The sequence below is a fragment of the Mastigoproctus giganteus genome, chromosome 9 (assembly GCF_048544385.1).
Source record: "Mastigoproctus giganteus isolate SK-2022 chromosome 9, ASM4854438v1, whole genome shotgun sequence".
Taxonomy (NCBI): Eukaryota; Metazoa; Arthropoda; class Arachnida; order Uropygi; family Thelyphonidae; genus Mastigoproctus; species Mastigoproctus giganteus.
The window spans coordinates 111,162,451-111,182,825 of NC_143583.1; the positions used below are offsets into that span (position 1 = coordinate 111,162,451).

The following is a 20,375-nucleotide window of genomic DNA, read 5'->3' on the forward strand; positions in this document are numbered from 1 at the left end:
CCTCTCTTTTCTTGTTTCTTCTAATAATGATATTTAAAATTCAAGAGCAGTTTATATATTTCAAGAACTTCAAATATATTTCCCCTGAATTTTAAATATCAATTTCTTCTTATCAAAATAAGAACAAACTGATATTTAAAAACATGCATAACATGTAACACAAAGTCTTAATTTTTACTTATTATAGGAGCCCATGCAGATTCAGGAAACTAACTCATGAATGAGTTAATAATATATTCAAAAATCATGCGAATCAAAGATAATCATCATTGTTCCTCATGCACCTTTTTTTTTTTTACTCATTTTGTAGTCTCCAGTTAGTCTCAACTAGCTTTAAGCAAGTATCAGTTATGTAAAGAATCAATCATACTAGTTTTTGGTATAAGCTACCAACGATGGATAAACACTTTTAGCACAGCAATCTTTTTCCATATTAACAAATACATTATTGTTCAAGTATGGCAAATACATCACAAAAATCAAAAAAGATATTTTTCTTATTTTCTATACTGAATATAAGCCAAAAATATATTAAAATATAATAAAGAATGAATTTAGGACATCAAAGATATAGCTATCTAGTAAAAATGAACTTGAGAAAGGCATGCTTATATTATTTTTTTCTCTTATTATTACATCCAGAATTTATCAATGCATAACTGCTTTCTAGCATAGGGGCTTCTAACTTTTTTAAACTTGAATACTACACTCTCACATACTACTGAAAAAACATGATTTTATTGTGCTCAAAAAATGGTATGCAGAGAATAGAAAATAAATGCTATTTATTTTTTCACTGCATACCATTTTTTAACAGTGAACATATCACCAGTAGTAAGTATAAGTTCTGATTTTTTATGAAGTATTAGGATGAAATGATTGCAGTAATTCATAAATATTATCAAGACTACTTCTTAAGCATTCAACAAATTCCTTTCCATTTGTATGTGGTGTGTATGAACTTACAAGACAGCCCATTTTATCATCTATTAAACCATACCCTAATCCAAACCCATCTTGAACGACTGGGCCAAACCCTCCTCCAACAAATGCAGGTCCTAAGAGAGTAGAAGTTGAGAGTACAAAATAATTTGCTGAACTATAAGATGGATCTTGAAAGAGCTCTGGTAATGGTCCTCCTTTCTTCTCAGCTAGAGTTTTCAAGCCAAAGAGATGACGATCAAATCCTTGTCCTAGTGAGTGAAATTACCAAAATTATTATTATTATTTTTTTACACTATCTAGCATTTTTATTACTGTTCAAGTGAATAATGCTATTATTCAATAGAATAACAGTAATACACTTAATGACACATGGTGTCATTCTGATATAAGGAATGGAAAATATGAATATGGCAAGTACAGGTATAAGGTATGTTCGTGTCAGACAGCACCTGGGATTTCTCCCATCTCCGCATGTGTTCGCTGTATCAAGGACAGTACACTGTCAAGCCAGAGACGTGAAAGTGTGTGGGCCATGTTTGTGCAGTGTGATGTGTTGTGCCCATTGTTTGTCTGGCTTATTGGCCGCCAGGCCCTTGGTCGGGCCCGACGTTGCCCATACCTTGCCACGTGGAGGCTAGCCAGATGTGTCCAGTATCACAAGTTGCTCTGGCAGGTCCTGCCATCAAGTTTCCTAGGATTTCAGTGGCTAGGACCTAAAAAAAAAATCACGTGTTTGACATTAATGCTTAATGGGATTGCTCTTTGGAAATCGCTGGTTGGGCTAGAATGCTGAACTATAAGATGTGTTAAAAGGCCTAATAGGTCGGGCAAAATTTTGATGTTATTAAATTTAGATGTGAGGCTATACGCTAGATGAAAGATAATAGTGTTAATTGTCCCCTATTGGGACCCATGCTACCTACACCTTGCCACAAGGAGGCAGGTCAGGCACTCAGTAGATAAAAAAAGGGGGGGGGGGAGATACACTAGAATTTGGCCGAAAGAGATTTACATGAAAGCGGTAGAATTTAGACGTTGATTAGAATTCGGCGGCATTGTTAAAGGATATACTCAGTCGGTTTAGTGAGAGGGGGAAGACTGAAGACGGTGGGAAAACAGAGAGAAGAATAGGGATGATAGAGTAGGCATCCCCAAAGAGGTCAGTGAAGACGAGCCCAACCAGGCAAAGATGAGGGGCAGAGGGGGAGGAGACAGGTCTCTATCTCATCTCCTCCCCTCCTCTCCCGGGAATGGGGTTTTAGAGGGAACCAGGTTAGAGTATCCAGTTCAGATAGCCAAATGACGTGTCGGCAGCAAAGCCGCAGTATGTCTTCGTCGGTGATGGTGGTCATGTCCATGTAGTGTCAAATCTGGTAAGGAGGTCAAGCTGCCCATCCTGCTCTGGGGGTGGGATATGTTAGCTGGCAGTGGGAACCCACCAGGTGAAGCGGTGGGAGAGAAACACATTTACTTTATTCATAATCTGCATTCACATTCATACTTGCATTCATTTTTTTTTATACTTTTTTTCTTATAATTTATAATTTTTTTTCTTTTTTTTCCTAGTTTTATATATCCAGAGAAACTCTACCGACAAACTTGAACAGGTGATAGAGGGCACCAAACGAAATATTTTTTGTCAAGTAAACAGGTCATAAATGAGTCGTTATAGCAGCAGAAGCTATTAAACGGTTGTAAAAATCAGAACAACACATTCAGTAATTTAATGTCGTTTAATTCATACAAATCATTTGCTGTTGCACACAAAATATAAAAAAACAATCCATAACATAGTGCTCGAATGTACGACTACTATCAACATTAACGTATGCATGCATTGAGAGGTCCTCGGAGTGATGCGTATCTGCCGCTAATAGCATAAAAGTGTAATGTCATATTATGATCAGTACGGGTACAGATATGGAGCGTTTCACTGTTGCAGAAATGGCAGATATCCATTTAATGTACAGCATAGCAAATCGAAACGGAAGAGAGGCTCGCAGGATTTATCAAGAACACTTCCCAGACAGAAGGTTGCCTCACCACACAACATTCGCTGCGATACGCCAAAGATTGCACGACAGTGGCTCTTTCGGTGTGAATATGCATGATACTGGATGCCGACGCACTGTTAGGACACCCCGGTTTGAGGAACAGGTTTTGCAGACCTTCACTAATACTTCTTCTACCAGCACAAGAGCCATTGCATACCGATTGCATGTGCAGCAACGTTTGGTGTGGGATGTGGTGCAACGAAGCCGGACTACATCCTTTCCGATGCCAGAAAGTGCATGCACTAGAACCTGCTGACTTTGCCCACTGTGTCGAGTTCTCCCACTGGTTTTTACAGAAAACCAACTTGCAGCCTGATTTTGCCAATAATGTGCTTTACACTGATGAGGCATGTTTCACCCAAGAGGGATTGTTCAACAGCCGCAACAGTCATGTGTGGGCAGAGAATAATCTCCATGCAATGGTTGAACATGGCTACCAACACAGGTTTAGTATATGCCAGCCACGATGCCAGCCAGCCCAATGTATATGGGCTGGCTGGCATCGTGGGAAACGTTTTAGTTGGACCATACATGTTGCCCGCACGTTTAGATGGACAACTCTATTTGCATTTTCTAGAGCACACACTTCCAGAGTTGTTGGAGGATGTTCCTCTGACTGTCCGAGCACAAATGTGGTTCCAATATGATGGCGCACAACCACATTTTGACAGACGTGTAAGCGCACACTTTTTCCAGGCAGATGGATTGGTCGAGGTGGACCTGTAGCCTGGCCAGCAAAATCTCCTGATCTGACTTGTTTGGACTTTTTCTTTTGGGGAAACGCCAGTTGACACAGTGGAGGAACTTATAGCACAGATTGTTGTAGCAAGTGCAGAGACACAAGACAATCCTAGGAACTTCCAACGCCTACAACATTCAATGATGTGTCGGTGTGAGTTATGCATTGAACATCACAGTCACCAATTCGAGCACTTCTTATGAATTGTTTTTTTCTATTTTGTGTGCAACAGCAAATGGTTTCTATACATTAAACGACATTAAATTACTGAATATGTTGTTCTGATTTTTACAACCCTTTAATAGCTTCTGCTGCTATAACGACTCATTTACGAACGATGTTTACTTGACAAAAAATGTTTCTTTTGGTACCATCTATTACCTGTTCAAGTTTGTCGGTAGAGTTTCTCTGCACCCTGTATATACATATATATATATTTTTTTTTTCACTCACACTCATTCATCTTTTTCTCACACACCAGGGGGGATGCAATGATGTGTAATGTAAATTTAAATACTATTTAAAACTAGGGTTAGTGTGTACTTGACTGTAGCATTTATGGTTTGTGTTCTTTTTCTCACACACTTACACCTTCATTCATTCTTCTAACTTTCATTTCATTTATTCAACTCTTGGTTTCTGCACTGCACTCTCTGGGCACCTCAACTTACTGTACTTCTTCAGTTGTGGAGCAGGCCTAGCCGCACGTTTTTTTTTTTTTTTTATGTGAACCCTAAACACGAGAGGTATTAGAACCTATAGTTAGTACCGTGCTTGGGTTTGAGGTTAAGAAGACGAAAGAAGATATTGGTTGACAGTGGACTTGAACTTCTGTAGATTGTAATTTTCAGGAAATACGTATGAAGGAAGGTTGTTCCAGAAAACGGCAGTTGAATGAATAAATGAGGAAGATTAAAAGTTGGTTCTGTGGGTTTGAAGTTGGACAGTAAATGGATGTTGGCTGGTGGCGGCACATGTTGGAATGTTTTGAAAGAGAGAGCAGGAATTATAGAAGCCAATTCAGAAGAACAGTGCCCATGGAAGTATCTATAGAAGAGGCATGCAGCAGAAACAGTGCGTCTATGAGAAAGCGAGTGGAGAGACTCTGTTAGAGATGAATCATTAATTAACCTAACTGCCCTCTTCTGAATGGAATCAAGAAGCCTGAGAGAGGTTTTGGGGGCACCACCCCAGATGTGAGAACAATATTCCATGGCAGGGCGAATTTGCGATTTATACAGAGTGAGCAGCTGTTTGGAAGAAAAGTAACGCCGAGAGCGAAAGAGAAAACCAAGTTTTTTAGATGCAGAGGAAGCAATATTTGTAATGTGCTTGTGCCAAGAGAGATTAGAAGTCAGGGTAATCCCCAAAAGAGATATATCATTTTGCCTAGAAATCGGAGTGTCACTAAAGATAAGCATAAGAGTAGAAGAATCCTTTTTGCGAGATATAAGACAAGACTGAGTTTTAGAAGGGTTGAAATCAACTAAGTTGTCTTTGCCCCACTGGAGAATTACCTGAAGATCGGCATTTAAGGAATTGGTAGCAGATTTTCGAGAAGTTGAAGCTGATTGAGCAGGACAAGGTTTCTCAAAATGGAAAGTTGAATGCAATGTGCTATCATCGGCAAAACTATGGATAGGATTTCCAGTCAATGGAAGAAGGTCATTGATATACAAGAGGAAAAAAGTGGGGGAAAGAACTGAATCTTGGGGGACACCGGCATTAGTGGAGAAGTTAGAAGACAGAGAGCCATCTACCATCACCCTCAGTGAGCGATCAGAGAGAAAACTGGATAACCAATTACTAAAAACATTTGGCAAACCATAAGATGGAAGCTTGTTTAGAAGACCTTTATGCCAAACACGATCAAAAGCCTTTGAGATGTCAAGAGCAACTACTTGAGTTTCACCGAACCTTTCCATTGAATTAGTCCATAAATGGGTAACATAAGCCAGAATATCTCCAGTGGATCGACACTGACGGAATCCATACTGGTGATCACTGATCAGACGGAAAGTTTCTAGGTAGCTTAAGATTTGGCGGTTAATTGATTTCTCCATTACTTTAGAAAGAGTAGAAGTAATTGCAATGGGACGATAATTGGATGGGAGGGATTTGTCACCCTTTTTAGGAACTGGCTGGATATGAGCAAATTTCCAAGCAGAAGGAAAAACACCTTTGGAATAAGAAAGTGAAAAAAGGCGGCAAAGAATAGGAGTAAGTTCAGGAGCACAGGTTTTGAGAAAAAGTGGAGAAATACCATCAGGACCTGGAGCTTTCTTAGCATCAAGGTTCATCAAAATCCTTCTGATATCCTTTTGACAGAAGACCACAGGAGGCATTGAATGGAGTGTGTTGGGAATGGTGGGAGGTGTTTTACCAAGATCATTCATACATGAGCTGGAAGAAAAATGGGATGCTAGCAGGTCAGCTTTATCCTTGGCTGAAGTGGCAACAGAACCATCTGGTTTGGACAGAGGTGGGAGCAAAGATGGGCAAAAGTTGCGGCCAATAGCTTTGGCAAGAGACTAGAATGCTCGGCTACCATTAGGGCAAGAAGCAAGTTTTCTACTCTTAGCCTGTTCAAACTCTAGTTTGGACTGATTAATAATTGCTTTACAACTGTTGCGAGCTTTGGTGTAGGTAGAAAATGAAACTGAAGAATTAGAAACAAGCCAATTACGATATGCAACATTCTTCTCTTGGACAGCCTTAGCACATTTATTGGAAAACCAAGGTTTAGATAGAGGACGAGATTTGAAAGTGGAGTGTGGGATAAGGGAGTCCATTCCTGCAAGAATAATTTCACTGACACGATCTGAGCAAACGTTGACATCAGAAGTCTTGAAACAGTAATCCGACAAAGTAAAAGAAGTCTTGCAGGTCATCCCATTTTGCATTCTTGTAATGCCAAACAACACGTGGTTGGGAATAGCCATCAGATAAAGGTTCCATTGGAGAAGAGACAATCACCAAGTTGTGATCTGCAGTGCCTAAAGGACCTCTCACTTCAACCGTGTACTTAGAAGGGTTGTTTGTGAGAAAAAAGATCAAGCGTATTGGCTGTATGATTAGGATTGTCCGGTATTCTTGTAGGTAAATGAACAATCTGTGCTAGGTCATTAGTAATTGCAAAAGCCTCAGCATCTCGACCTGCTGAGTCGGTGTGACTAGAAAACGGAAGCCAGCTGGAGTTGTGAACATTAAAATCACCAAGGAAAATTACTTCACTGTTAGGAAAGTTGGACTGGAGAAAGTCAAGTTGCAAAGAGAGGAAGTCAAAGAGCTCCAAGTGATTAGTGGAGTTGGGAGAACGGTAGAGACAACAGATGAATTTGACACAATGAGGTAGAGAGATTTTAAGCCAGAGAAGATCAAAGAGAGGAGATTCCAAATTGCCAAGTCTCTGACAGGGAATATCAGAACGGACATATGCACAAGTACCACTTTGAGGCGAAAGGAATCATACAGCGAATAATTTGGGCATCTGAGATGAGCAGTAGATGAATCAACCGATAACTGAGATTCTGTCAGAAAAAGTACATGGGGTTTGGCAGACTGCAAGTGGAAATGGACATCGTTGAGATTAGAATTAAGACCACGTATATTTGTGAAATGAATTAGGAAGTCCTTGGGAGGTTTAGATCTTTTCGCAGATAAGCTTGCTCTATTAGTTTTGACAATTCATGGTGTATTCAATAGTAAGAAAAAGTAGGTGGGACATGCTGTATGAAGTAATGAAATTTTTGGATATGGCGTACATGTTGTAAGAATATATCCAGATCCTTGACATAATGTGTCCTCGACAATGCTCCCCACATACACACTACTCGGACTCCCTCCAGTCACTATCTGGCGGAGTAGAGGTAGCAAGATTATACACTAGCTGATCCGGAAGCTTCCTAGAGAGTTACCAATAGGTTCAGTCCGGTGTACTAACTAGCGGCCGGCCTGCGAACACCGTTTTAGAGCTGTACCCTCGAAATGTAAGGAATATTGGATCTCGCCATGACGTTCATCCTAACCTCAAAAGTCATCAATCATACTGCATGATGGAAGAAATGGGGAAGGGTTGACCGGAACTTATCTCTAGAGACTAAACATGGGTTCCACCACTTCAAGCCTCCAATATGCAAAGGGGTGGTATTTCACCGGTTGATGAGAGTCATCTACCACCTAGTACTGCCTGGTAACATAGAGGGGTGGCGTTCCTCCATGTGGTGTGGGTGCCACACCTCGACCCCTGCTTACGTTGGTTCACACCTGGGTGGTCACCCACCATGTACTTGTGCATGGAGGTTATACCCAGGATTACTAACAGTCCCACCATCGTGAAGGTGCAAGCAGAGGATTTGGCTGTCACAGACCGTCCGGACTTCGCTGAAATTGGGTCCACTTGACTTGAGTGTCACCCGAATATCAGTTCCATCAGCGTTTTAGACTCCCAGGTTGCAAGTACAGCTTGTCTGGCATATCTGAGAGAATGTCTGTGACAACCTCAAGGACCATAATTTAAACATCCCTGCCGGGATGTTTAAATAATGGTCCTTGAGGTTGTTTGCTTTTTTTGCTTGTTTGTTTGTTATTTGGTTTTTAGGAGCATTAGCAACTAAGGCCATATTACTCCGGGATATGCGGTGGTCATTCCCTGACCTTTCCGCATCCTCCGTATTTGGTGCTGACGGGCTCGAACCCAGGTCTAATCAAGAAGCATGTGCCACGCACTGCTGCTCCTTCCCACCTGGATACGGAGGCGCCACGTTTTTTGCACGCCAGGGGAGAATGCAGTGTTTGTGTGGTTAGTAAATGTTTGTTAGTATATATAAAGTAATGTAAGTTATTCCCAATCTCAGCCAACCACATTTGCTCTTCCACTCATTCCCATTCACTCTCTTTCCCTCATGCTAGGTCACTCTTTCTTTCACCAAAACTGCCATTTATTCCCTTTTACCATAATTCCTAGTTCACTCAGTGCCCAACCTATTCATTCATTCTACATTGCATCCCCTTGCTACCAACTTACTGATATTTTTCATTAGATAATTATAGAATATCTTAAAGAATGATATTTTTCAGCTAATCTGCTTCCCTGGCTGCCTGTACATCCCTCCCCTACATGGTTACTTATTTGGTGTGGGGCTCCAGGTTCCTACACATGGCAGGGTAGTCCTGGGGAGTTTTGTCATGTCAGATTTCTGTCAGGGTGCAGAATACTTCTATCCTGACAGTTTTTAAGTCATCGTCTGGGCATGGTGGGAAACTTGGGCAATTTTAACTATTAATTATTGTTTAATTGCTGGAGGACTGAATTGCCATTCTTTGGATTGTTCTGTGCATTTTGAATACTTTCTGAGTGAAAGATGTAAAAGCTTTATAATTTTCTTCTTCTATGATGAACAGATGTTCTTCTCCCCTGGGAAGGGGGCCAATTTGTGCTATTAGCTCTGTTCTGGGGATGTCATATATTATACATTCACATAGAATGTGTGCCCAGTCTTCACTCTCACCACAGGTGCAGTTTGGGTCATGAGTCAGCTCTAAGGAGGTTAGTTTCGCCTTTAGGGAGCCGTGACCTGTCAATATAAATGTTGTAAAAAGTCCAGGGGCATACCACTTAGGTGGCTTTTGGGTAACCATTGACATCCGTGGCAGAAACCATTTGGTTTCTGCTACGGGTGTCAATGTTTCTGCTTGAAACATGTCTTGAAAAATGTTTCAAGCAGAAACCGTTTGGTAACCAAACTGGTTTCCTGCTCCCACTTTGTTTGCCATAGCTCATGGAGCTTTGTGGCTATTCTTTTTCTTTCAGCATTGAAGGTGTTGATTGTATCAAGGACTATTCCCAGAAATTCTGTGGGTATGCCCTTTTTAAATCTATAATATAAGCCTCTTTTGGCTACTTCCAGGTAATGGGAGAGCTCCGGCCAGCAACTGTAGTGCAGGTGTGCTTACTGTGCGACATGCTTTGGTAATAGTGAGTAGTATTGTCCTTTGTATCGATTCAAATTTATTTCTATTTCTTACTATGGCCGAGCGGGTTGTTGTTGTTATTGTTATTTGATTTTTAGGAGCATTAGCAACTAAGGCCATACTGCTCCGGCCGAGCGGGTGAATCACACACCGGCTCCATAGGTGATAACAGGTAGGAACATTGCAGGGTATATGATTGCCAGGGTCTTTCTTTTGAGTTCCCAGTCTGCTCAACTGATCCTGGCAATCATACCTGCATAATTTCTCACTTTCTTCGCCAAGTAGATCAAATGGGGGTAAAAAGTTAATTTTGAATCAAAGACCACTCCAAGATATTTTAGTTCTGTTACCATTTTTATAGTGGTTGTGTTAATTTTGATTTGTGGATGTCTTCTTATGTCCAAATTGCCTTTTAGAAGTATTTGTTTGGTTTTGTCAGGCGATATTTTGAGCATGTGCATTTGTGCCCACTCCTGCAGCTGCAAGAGGGCAGCATTTGATCTTTGCTCTACAACCACTCATGTGTTACCTTTTACAAGGAAAATCATGTCATCTGCAAAGGCCAGGCTTTCCACGCGGCCCAGATCCAAGGCCAGAAATTCATCCAGAACAATGTTCCAGAAGAAAGGGCCAAGGATTAAATACTGCAGGCAGCCTTTATTCACAGGGCGTGTCAATTCCTGGAACCTTGTGCATACTGAGACACTTCTGTCTGTAAGGTAGCTGTTTATACCTTATAGAGGTTTTGTGGGGCATTTGCCTGGCGGAGTCTCCTAAGGCAAGTACAATGGGTGCAGGAAAGATAGACATAGAGTATAAAGAAATAGGTTATACTTTTAAATGCTAATCACACAGATTCAAGAAGTGCATATCCAATAAATGAGAACTGTCAAGATCCTACTGAACCAGTCTTGTGTGATATTTGATAGGAAAACAAAAATGTGATTTGGGGTGTACTCCAAGACCAAATGAGTTATGATGACAATTTATGCAGACAAACTGGGTGGAGGAATGGATATGAAATATAGATATGATATATTTCCCAGAGGTACATTGAACTTGTAAGTTACTTCCACAGTTGATAAGATAACTGCTGCTTACATCAATATATTACATTCCAAATTTAAAACAACATTCTTGACCTCATTTTTACTAAGGATTCAACTAATACTGAATTTTTTCTTTTACTAAGGATTCAAATGGTACTGAAAATTTTCATGATTAGATATTAACCTTATTGCGAGTGAATTTCCAGATAGCATACAAGCCATCTGGAAATTCACTGGGATGAGTTTTTCTAAGGAATTCGGAACCTTTTTAAAAACTGAAAATATAATAAATTATATTAGAGACTGACCTAAAGTTCCTTGGATTAAGTGACATTAAAATAATGGTAACATTACCTCAACTTCGGAACTTACCTCCCAAACTGTTTATATGTTAGTAATAAGTCGTATGGAAAGAAAGTGATTAAAGAATACTAAAATATATAACGAGGAATAAAGTGCACTTTTCTTAATGCTCGTCATATTATGATTTAAAATAACTACTGAGCCAAGAGCCCAAAACAGTGGACTTTCATTGCCATCATCAGTTGGTTCATTTGATAGGGGGAGAAGGGGCATTTTTTATATAAACATTTCAATTCCCAGGAAGAAATTCTGTTACATGTGTCGGAAATATTACATTATGTAAACTCAATATTAGTGAAAGATTTGTGGGGAGTTTGGCATTTAAAATTAAATATTGCGTGTTTTGTTTAAACCATACTATTGTGGGTGCTTCAAAAGAGCTAATTTATAGCTGGAAGGCAGTTTAAGTAGTATTGTTGCTGAATCAATTCCTGGTTTGTGATGGATGGTCTAAATGTGTTGCACTGCATTTTGTTGACATTGAATCAAGTATACTACATTGTTGGTGTCAGAAATATGTGCTGATTTTACTATATACCTCAATTTTACCATCCCTTTTAATATTTTTGAATATTAATTTTTTCTATTTTGATTTTATAGCCAAACAAAATTAGAGTGAAAAGAAGATCAAGACTAAAATTTAGTTAAAAATAAGTAAAAAAAACAAAAAAACCATAATAATTATACAAACCAGTTGTTGCTTTTTTTTTTTTTTTTTTTCTGATGTCATAATATCCTCTATATTGTTAATTCCAGAAATTTTATTTCAATTTCAGAATGTGTAAGCTTACATTGTCTCAAATCTTGTTTCAAAGTTGCACCCTCCTATGATAATTTTAAAAACAGCTACTATTACAGTGGTGCCCCAACAATAGTAATTCTGATATCAATTCATTAAACAAAACCCTTTGTATGTTGCAAATATTGTAAGTTGAAATCAATAATACATTGATTTCCTGCATTCATTCATTCCCCAACAATACATAAAATAGGTATTTCTTATGTATTATACTTCATTTTTATATTAAAAATGAGTGTTTTATAAAGATTATTTAATAAATATAAAACATCTTAAAATAAAAAACAAACAATAAATTAGCATTTACCTTAGACTTGAAGTGCAGAGCTGAAGAAATCAATGGTGGCATGACTATATCAAGCATAAGGTGTCTTTTCAGACTTTTGCTGTTACTGCCAAAGAAACTGTGCAAAGTGGACTATTTTTGATGGCAATTTTGTAGCTTCCTGAAGTAAGAAATTACTTCATCTTCCATTTTACACATCATGAGTTCAGTGTTTTCAATGTCAAGATGTTTTTTACCACTTGTCGTAAATGCTCCCAACAAGATATGAGTCTTCAACTCTTCAGCTTACACTTTTTGGGTATCTTTTTCTTCCTCTTCCTCTCCAGTGTCACTCTGTAATTTTCTCCAACTCTTGTAGCTCCTCTGTTGTTAGCTATGAGCATCAATAAGGTCCTCCACATTCTCTTTGCCAACCTCCAGACCCATTGATTTAAAAAGAGTGACAATTTCATTTGCCAAAGCACCATCATCTTCAAATCCGTCAATGTTATGGATAATTAAAGGCCAGATGTTTTTCCAGACTGAATTTAAGCACCTGGTCGAAACATCATTCCAAGAACTTACGATCAGCCTCACACAGCCCAGCTTGTTGAACTTTGACCTCCAAACATCTTTGAGGGTGACAGCATTTTCACCAGGGGTCGTTGCAAAGAAACTTGCAAACATTTTCGTGGTGTAGATTTTCTTGAAGTTTGCAATCACTTGCTGGTCCATTGGTTGAAGAAGAGGAGTGGTGTTGGGTGGCAAAAATTTGACTTGAACAAAGTCAAATTGTGCCTCAAGAGATTGAACAAGGTTGGGATCATGGCCTGGTGCGTTATCCAGCAGGAGCAGTGTCTTCACAGGAAGCTTATTTTTCTCAAGGTAATTCTTCACTGAAGGACAGAAAACTTCAAGCTCCCGTTCACTGAAGACATATCCTGTAACCCAAGCTTTCTTGCTACTGTACAAACACTCCCAGCATGCCTTTGTCAACCTTTTGTTGTTTAAATACTCTGGGGATGTTACAGTGATACACAAGCAAGGGCTTCAGCTTAAAATTTCAAGAGGCATTGGCACCCAACAGGAGAGTGAACCTATCTTTCATAAGCCTATGTACGTTCTCCTGGGCATTCATTTCCAGAAGAGGCCGGTTTCGTTAATGTTAAAAACCTGCTGGGAAAGATAATCAATCTTCCTGATCAACAAACTCCTGGAATTGAATTTTAAAGGTCTCAGTTGCTTTTTTTTTTTAATTAGCACTGGATGCTTCCCCATGCCTTTCAACATTTTTGATATGCCCTTTTTTTGAAGTGCTCGAACCAGCCTCCAGGGTCAGATTTCCCATTAGGCACTGTAGGCACAGTGCCTAGGGCCTAACAACGGAAGGAAAAAAAAAAAAAAAACAGTTCACTCTTTTCACTGCGACTAACGAAAAACGAGCTGAGAAAACGTGCGCAATTGACTCTAGGAGCTTCAGTTCAATATGCTTACGATATTTAGCAACTGTTCTTGAAACTAGAAGAATCGAAGTGATGGTTGCTCTGTCAATTGAGGTGATTTATCATTTATTATAGTTGACTCTTGAATCACTTAATTGAAGTGATTCGCAGTCAAAGTGTTAAAATAGAAGGGGATAAAAACATTTTACCCCCCCCAGCACATTTTGGAATAAAGGTGCCCAGAGCCTATGAACACCAAAATCCAGTCCTGCCAGCCTCTGCTGGCTTTAAAGTCTTCAAAGCACACAGCACTGCCTGGTTGATGGAGCTTTAAGCTTCAGATTGTCATATATCTGAAAAAATCGTACAAGTGATGTTCCGCACGGCATGCATTGAAAAATAACAAAGATGCTAATTGGTTGAGAACAATCGTATGAGTGATGTTCCATGCGCCACGTGTCTGAAAATTTCCACCCATGTATCGTTCCAGTTATATCGGAAAGCCATTGGTACTTGCAAATATCACTGGTCCTTAAAATAAAAGATCATATGGAAGGTATATCAGTTCCTGATATACCTTCATCAACATCTGAGAATATCAGATGTTGATGTCATCGTAAGTCGAGGTGACTGTACTTGTACATGTCATTGCATGTACAAGTACAGTCAGTTAATGCAGGACCATCTAGATAGCAGTACAGTTATACTGCAGTCACAGCATGGATTTGTTAAGGGCAAATCTTGACTGACCAATCTGATTGGTTACTATGTTGCATTCACAAAGGAACTGGATGCAGAAAGTAATTTTAATATCATATACAACCATTCCGCGACTTACACAAGAGTTGCATTCTGCAGAACTCTATGCAAGTTGAATTTTATGTAAGTTGGAATTTCCCTAAATGCTTAAGCAGCAATTGCAACTATGCATACAATATGTATTAATGATATTGATGAAAAACATATCAGCATGATGTCTAAGTTTGTAAAAAATACAAAAGTTGGTAATGTGGTTAATGACAGTATTCAAGGGTAAGCTACTGAAAAAAATTAGAAAAATTAGGTAGTTGGGATGAGAAATGGCAACTGAAGTTTAACATTGACAAATGCAAAGTAATGCATACAGTAGCAGTAATCCCCAATTAACACACCAACTGTGTGGTATTACACTCAGGGCAGTGGAAAATGAAGAACACCTGGGGGTAATTGTAAAGTCGGAGATAAAGTTCTCTGAGCAGTGCAGACAGGCTGCCAGGACAACTCATGAGGTTTTTCAATGACTGATATACAGGAATTTTGCTATAAGGGACAAGGAGGTGATTATTCCATTGTATAAGGTAATGGTCAGACCATATCTTAAGTAATTCATACAGGTTTGGAGGCCCTCATTTTAGAAAGGATGTAGAGCTGCTCGAGCATGTACAGAGAACGGAGAAGTGAGAAGGAACAAAGGGATGCTCTTACCAAGAAAGGCTTCATTTCTGCAAACTGCAGCATCTGAGCCTAGGCACCTGTGAGGTGATCTGATTAAGGTGTACAAGGCTTTAAATGGATGAACAAACTCATGCCAATGGGATTCTGCCTCTTGCTCAGACTATGCACATGGGGGAAGCATAAATTCAAATTGAGAAGGAATGGTTGCAGAACAGATGTGGAAGTTTGCCTTTAGTCAGCAGGTGGTTGATTGCTGGAATAAACTTCCATCTGATGTTGGGGAAGTAGGTAGCTTGAATGAATTCAAAGATGAACTAAACAAATCATTGGAGGGGATGGATAAGTGAAATGGGAAGGTTTTTTTTTTATTTTTATTTGGCTGATGCTGTATAAGCTTTCTTTCTTGCATTATTTGCCACTACTAATATTAAGAGGTGGCACCATGATGCTGTGGAGCTTCATACCAATTTTACATATAGAGACAATCTGTGAATACCATACTTAAACAACCTTCAAAACATAAACAGTAAACCGTAAAATCCAGCACATTTTACACACAAAAAAAAAAATCATTTTACAATCTGGAAATATTTCACCAATTCAGCACTCATATTAACAATCGCATTTATCTTTATAAGTCCATAAAAAAAGGGTGACATTTCTCTATAAGGTGTTTATATGACTGTTTTACCTTACAAACATCCCAGAAAACAACTGTCAAGTCATTTTTTGATGTGAGCTGTCATGAAGTATACAAAATCAGGGCTTCAAAACTGCAATATAGTTAAAGCTATCATCTTTGTCTTAGTATTGTCACAAAAAACAACCTGCTATCTGATGAGAAACCAGTCAGTCCTTAAAGATACTGTAAGTGTCTCATTTTTTAAACAAATGACCAATTAATGTTTTTGCAAAGCCATCTGTTTTAGAGTAGTGTAACACCAAGGAAATTCATTGCAAATGAAAGTTTATTCTGTTGTGAGGGTATATTAAAACTATTACATTTAACAATATAGATTTAGCTCCTGTTATAATTTTGAATTTCTCCCTTTTAGTGCTACCCATTATTCCACTGGGTATGAGATTTAATATGACTCAGTTGCTCAGTCACCATGACTGAGCAACTGAGGATTTTTTCAACTGGTGAAATGCCCTCCCCTCACACTAGAGATTTAGCTAGTCTGGACCGTGTCTTCATTAATTTGTCACAGATTGTGGCTTATCTAATTAAGATAAAATATTTTTAGTCAGATCACTCTGCATTGGAGGTTTCTATGGTTTTTATTTGAGTTTCTTTACCAGGTCAAGTTAATAATAAAGATGTAAGGTTATCTACTGTGAGCATGCATATTCATTCTCCTAAATACATTGATACCTCCCACATTTTGTGATTGATTAATTTCTTTCTTTGGGATACTGTTTTTGAGATTTTGATATTGAATGGTTGGTTCTGGGTTTTAAGGTGGCTTGCCTTTATTTTTCCTGTGGCAATGTCAAAGTTGTGTTTTTACATCACAAAGTAAGCCTTGTGGAACAAGACTGTCTGCTTTATTTAAAATAACACAAAGAGCCTTTACATTGTATCAAAAGGATTGTTGGAGGAATGTCATCTTCATTTCTACTTGGCGCATGGTAATTTTAGTACTGCAAAGAAAACTGCATTTAAAGGCTATGTTGTTTTAAAAAGCAGTTAAAGGAAAGAAAGTTTTTTTTTTTTGTTTTTTTTGTTAATACTAATGCTATTTCTGACTTGGATTTAACTGAATGGGCAAATAAGGTAATTAAATCCAGTGCCTGTCTACTACTATTTGCAGTAATCAAGTCTCAGGGTATATAATCTGAAATAAAAGAAAACATCTGTGACCATCATGTAATTTAAGGACTGTGAATACATTCTGTTTATTTTAAATTTCCTAGCCTGTACAGCGGTACCTGCCTGCCTATTTGTTAATGTAGAGGTCTATACATTTTATTTATTTAGGCAAATAAAGGAGATATATGAGGTGTGGTAATAAAATTCCCAGACTGGTGCTGTTGCAGTCATTTTCAATGAGTTTGACAATAAACAGAAGTGGTATGTTGTAATTCAAAGTCTCTGTACCATCATCCAACAGATGGTGGTACAGAGACTGTCTAGCTGGCTGACAGATTGCAAGTAATGACCAGTTTTATTAGTAGCGTTAATTTTCTGTTCATGGTTTTGCAACGGAGCAACAAACTAATATGAAATTTTGGCTTTAAACTGGGAAAATCTGCAAAAGAAATGTATGAAATGATAAAAACTGTTTATGGTGATGAAATGTTAAGTTGTACCACTATGTTCGAGTAATATAAGCAGTTCACAATGTTAGCAATGACTTAAGAAGTGGGCATCTGTCAACCTCTTGAAATGAGAACAGAGTTACAAAATTTTGGGAAACTGTGGCAAGAGATCATTGTTTGGCCCTCACAATGATGATTGATGAGTTGGTTATGAATAAGGAGATGACTTATCAAATTATGCTGTTGTTGTTGTTATTTTGGTTTTTAGGAGCATTAGCAACTAAGGCCATATTGCTCTGGGGATATACGGTGGTCATTCCCTGACCTTCCGCATCTTCCATATTTGGTGGTTACGGGCTCGAACCCTGGTCTAATCAAGAAGCATGTGCTACGCACCGCTGCTCCTGCCCACCTGGCTACGGATGCACCATCAAATTATGCATGAAGATTTAGAGGAAAAACAAGGCCAGTGCAAAATTTGTGCTGCACAGTGTCACAGATGAGCAGAAGCAACAAAGAGTATCATCATGGGAAGCCTGCATCCAGACTTGTCAAAACAATCCTAATTTCCTCAACTGTATTGTCAATGGAGATGAGTGTTGAGTGTTTCAATATGACCAAGAGATGAAGCGCCAGAGCATGCAGTGGACTTTTATTGGCAATCAGGCAAATATTAAGGAACTTTTCTATTTTCTGAAAAAATTGGAATATACCATCGATTCAGAATAGTTTTCTAAAATGAAATTGAAATGCCTTCAATTCTGAATTATTTCCTAACACAACTCTATGGACAGGCACACTATACCAATATAGCTTATGCGCCATTAAACACCCATAACACACACACACAACACTGCAGTGGACTTAAAAATTATCAAAAAAGTTTAATTTATGGAAGTCCAGGATCAAGATAATGCTGATCATGCATTTTGACAAAAAAGGTGTGATTCACAAGGAATTTGTACCTGGAGGGAGAGAGTCAATGCTGGTTTCTATGAACAGGTGCTTCAAAGACTACTGAATTGCATTACTGAATGAGAATGTTATCTTTCCAATGCAAAATTCATATATGTATATGAATTGATTCCAAGATATGGAATCAGTTCATAACAGAAAAAGCCATTAAAAAAGGCAAAAATCCAACTGTTCATGGGCTAAAACAACGCATAGCTAATATTTTTATATTACATTTAAAATGTGATAACACTACAATGCCAAACAATTATCGTGACACTACACTGCTACTACAGAAGGCAAGTTTCTTCCATTACTATGCATCAGCAAGCCCATGAATACAGCTAGAGGCAATGGAACAAGGATTAACAGTAAATCACACTCTTTTATTAAATTCTCCACAAAAATTATAAAAAAGAAGTGGCGATAAGGTGCAACTCAACCTCATACCAATTTTAACCTTACTCTGATTAGCAATACTTCCTTCATGCTTTATTGCAAAAGTGTTGTTTTTATACTTTTTATTCCCTTTAAAAGATTACACCCAATGTCATTTTAAAAAATGTGAAGGAGTAGATTTCTAGTACAGTTTTTGCTTGGTTTTACAAGATCAACAAACCTAAATACAGGTTTTTGTTGTTACATTTCCTGACTTTTCTATAATATCAAAGCAAATAATTGATCACATCATCATCACAATTTGGTGTAAAACTAGACTGTTCTTCCCTAAGTTTACATAGAACAATACTTCTAATCCTCTGTTAAAAATACTTGAATAAATTTCATCTGATATATCAAGGAGTAAACTTCTGTAATTTCCAGTATCAGCTTTCTTTTCTTTTTATGTATTGATACAATTAATGCCTTAATCCAATCTTCTGAAGCTTCTCCTCCAGGAAATGACTTTAGCATTTAGCATTAGCAAAGGCACATGATGCAAGAAAGCAAGATTATATAGTGTCAGCCAAAAAAAAAAAAAAAAAACACCCTTCTCATTTCATCCATCCACTTGCTCCAAATGTTTGTCTAGTTCTGCCTTAAATCTATTTAAGCTATCAACTTCTACAACGACAGATGGAAGTTCATTCCAGCAATCAAACACCCACTGGCTATAGGCAAACTTCTGCTCATCTATCCTACAACTATCTTTTCTCAATTTGAATTTATGCCCTCTCAGGTGATTATTCTGAGCAAGGGGAAGAATCCCATCAGCACTGATCATGCTCAAACCATTCAAAGCTTTATACACTTCAATCAGATCACCTTGCAGGTGCCTAGTCTCCAGACATTGCAATTTGCAAAACTTAAGCCTTTCTTCGTAAGAGCAACCTTATATTCCATTCTATAATCTTGTTGCCCTTCTCTGTACTCGTTCCAACAGCTCTACATCGTTCTTAAAATGAGGCCTCCAGACCTGTATACAGTACTCAACGTCTGGCCTGACCATTGCCTTATACAAGGGGATAATCATGTCCTTATCCCTGCTAGAAAAATTCCTGTATATCATTGACAGGACATCATGAGCTACTCTTGCAGATCATCTGCACTACTCAGAAAATTTCATATCAGCCTGCACAATTACACTCAGGTCCTTTTCACTCTCTACCACTGTCAGTATAGTACCACACAGTTGATATGTTACTGTGGGGGTTACTGCTTCCCATATGCAGTATTTTACATTTGTCAATGATAAACTTCAGTTGCCGCATGCTGCGCATGTCGCAAAGTGCATCACGGGAACATAAAAATTCCTTTAAAATACAGCACGCATTCTCCCTCAACTAAACTTTGCCAACTGAAGACGTTTTTAACAAAACGAAAGTCTACCGTTATGACTATTGGTCTCATATATTTCACATATTTTAAAATTCTTAATTAATTAATTCTCCATGACAACGAGGGACAGAGTTGTGCACTTCTGTTTCCTTGCGCATATTTTAATTCCATTTTTAATTGATTTATTCTCATCCTGTAAACTTACCAATTAATCTACTTAACTTTAAATTACCCAAAAATTTAGTCATTCATTCACCTAAATAACAACTGCAGATCATCCAAGGTGAATACCGTAAATTAAGCTTTTGATATTGAAACTT

The 20,375-nt window shown here is 38.3% G+C and overlaps 1 protein-coding gene across 1 annotated transcript in view; it reads right to left on the minus strand.

Annotated features, from left to right (window-relative positions):
• Positions 1-835: 835 nt before the first annotated feature.
• CPT2 (Carnitine palmitoyltransferase 2) overlaps positions 836-20,375 on the minus strand; it is a 127,448-nt gene continuing 107,908 nt past the window's right edge. The window contains exon 12 of the mRNA XM_090381154.1: positions 836-1,193. Within this exon, the coding sequence (XP_090237280.1) occupies positions 856-1,193 (338 nt within the window). The 3' untranslated portion in view covers positions 836-855. The remainder of the gene's footprint in view (positions 1,194-20,375) is intronic.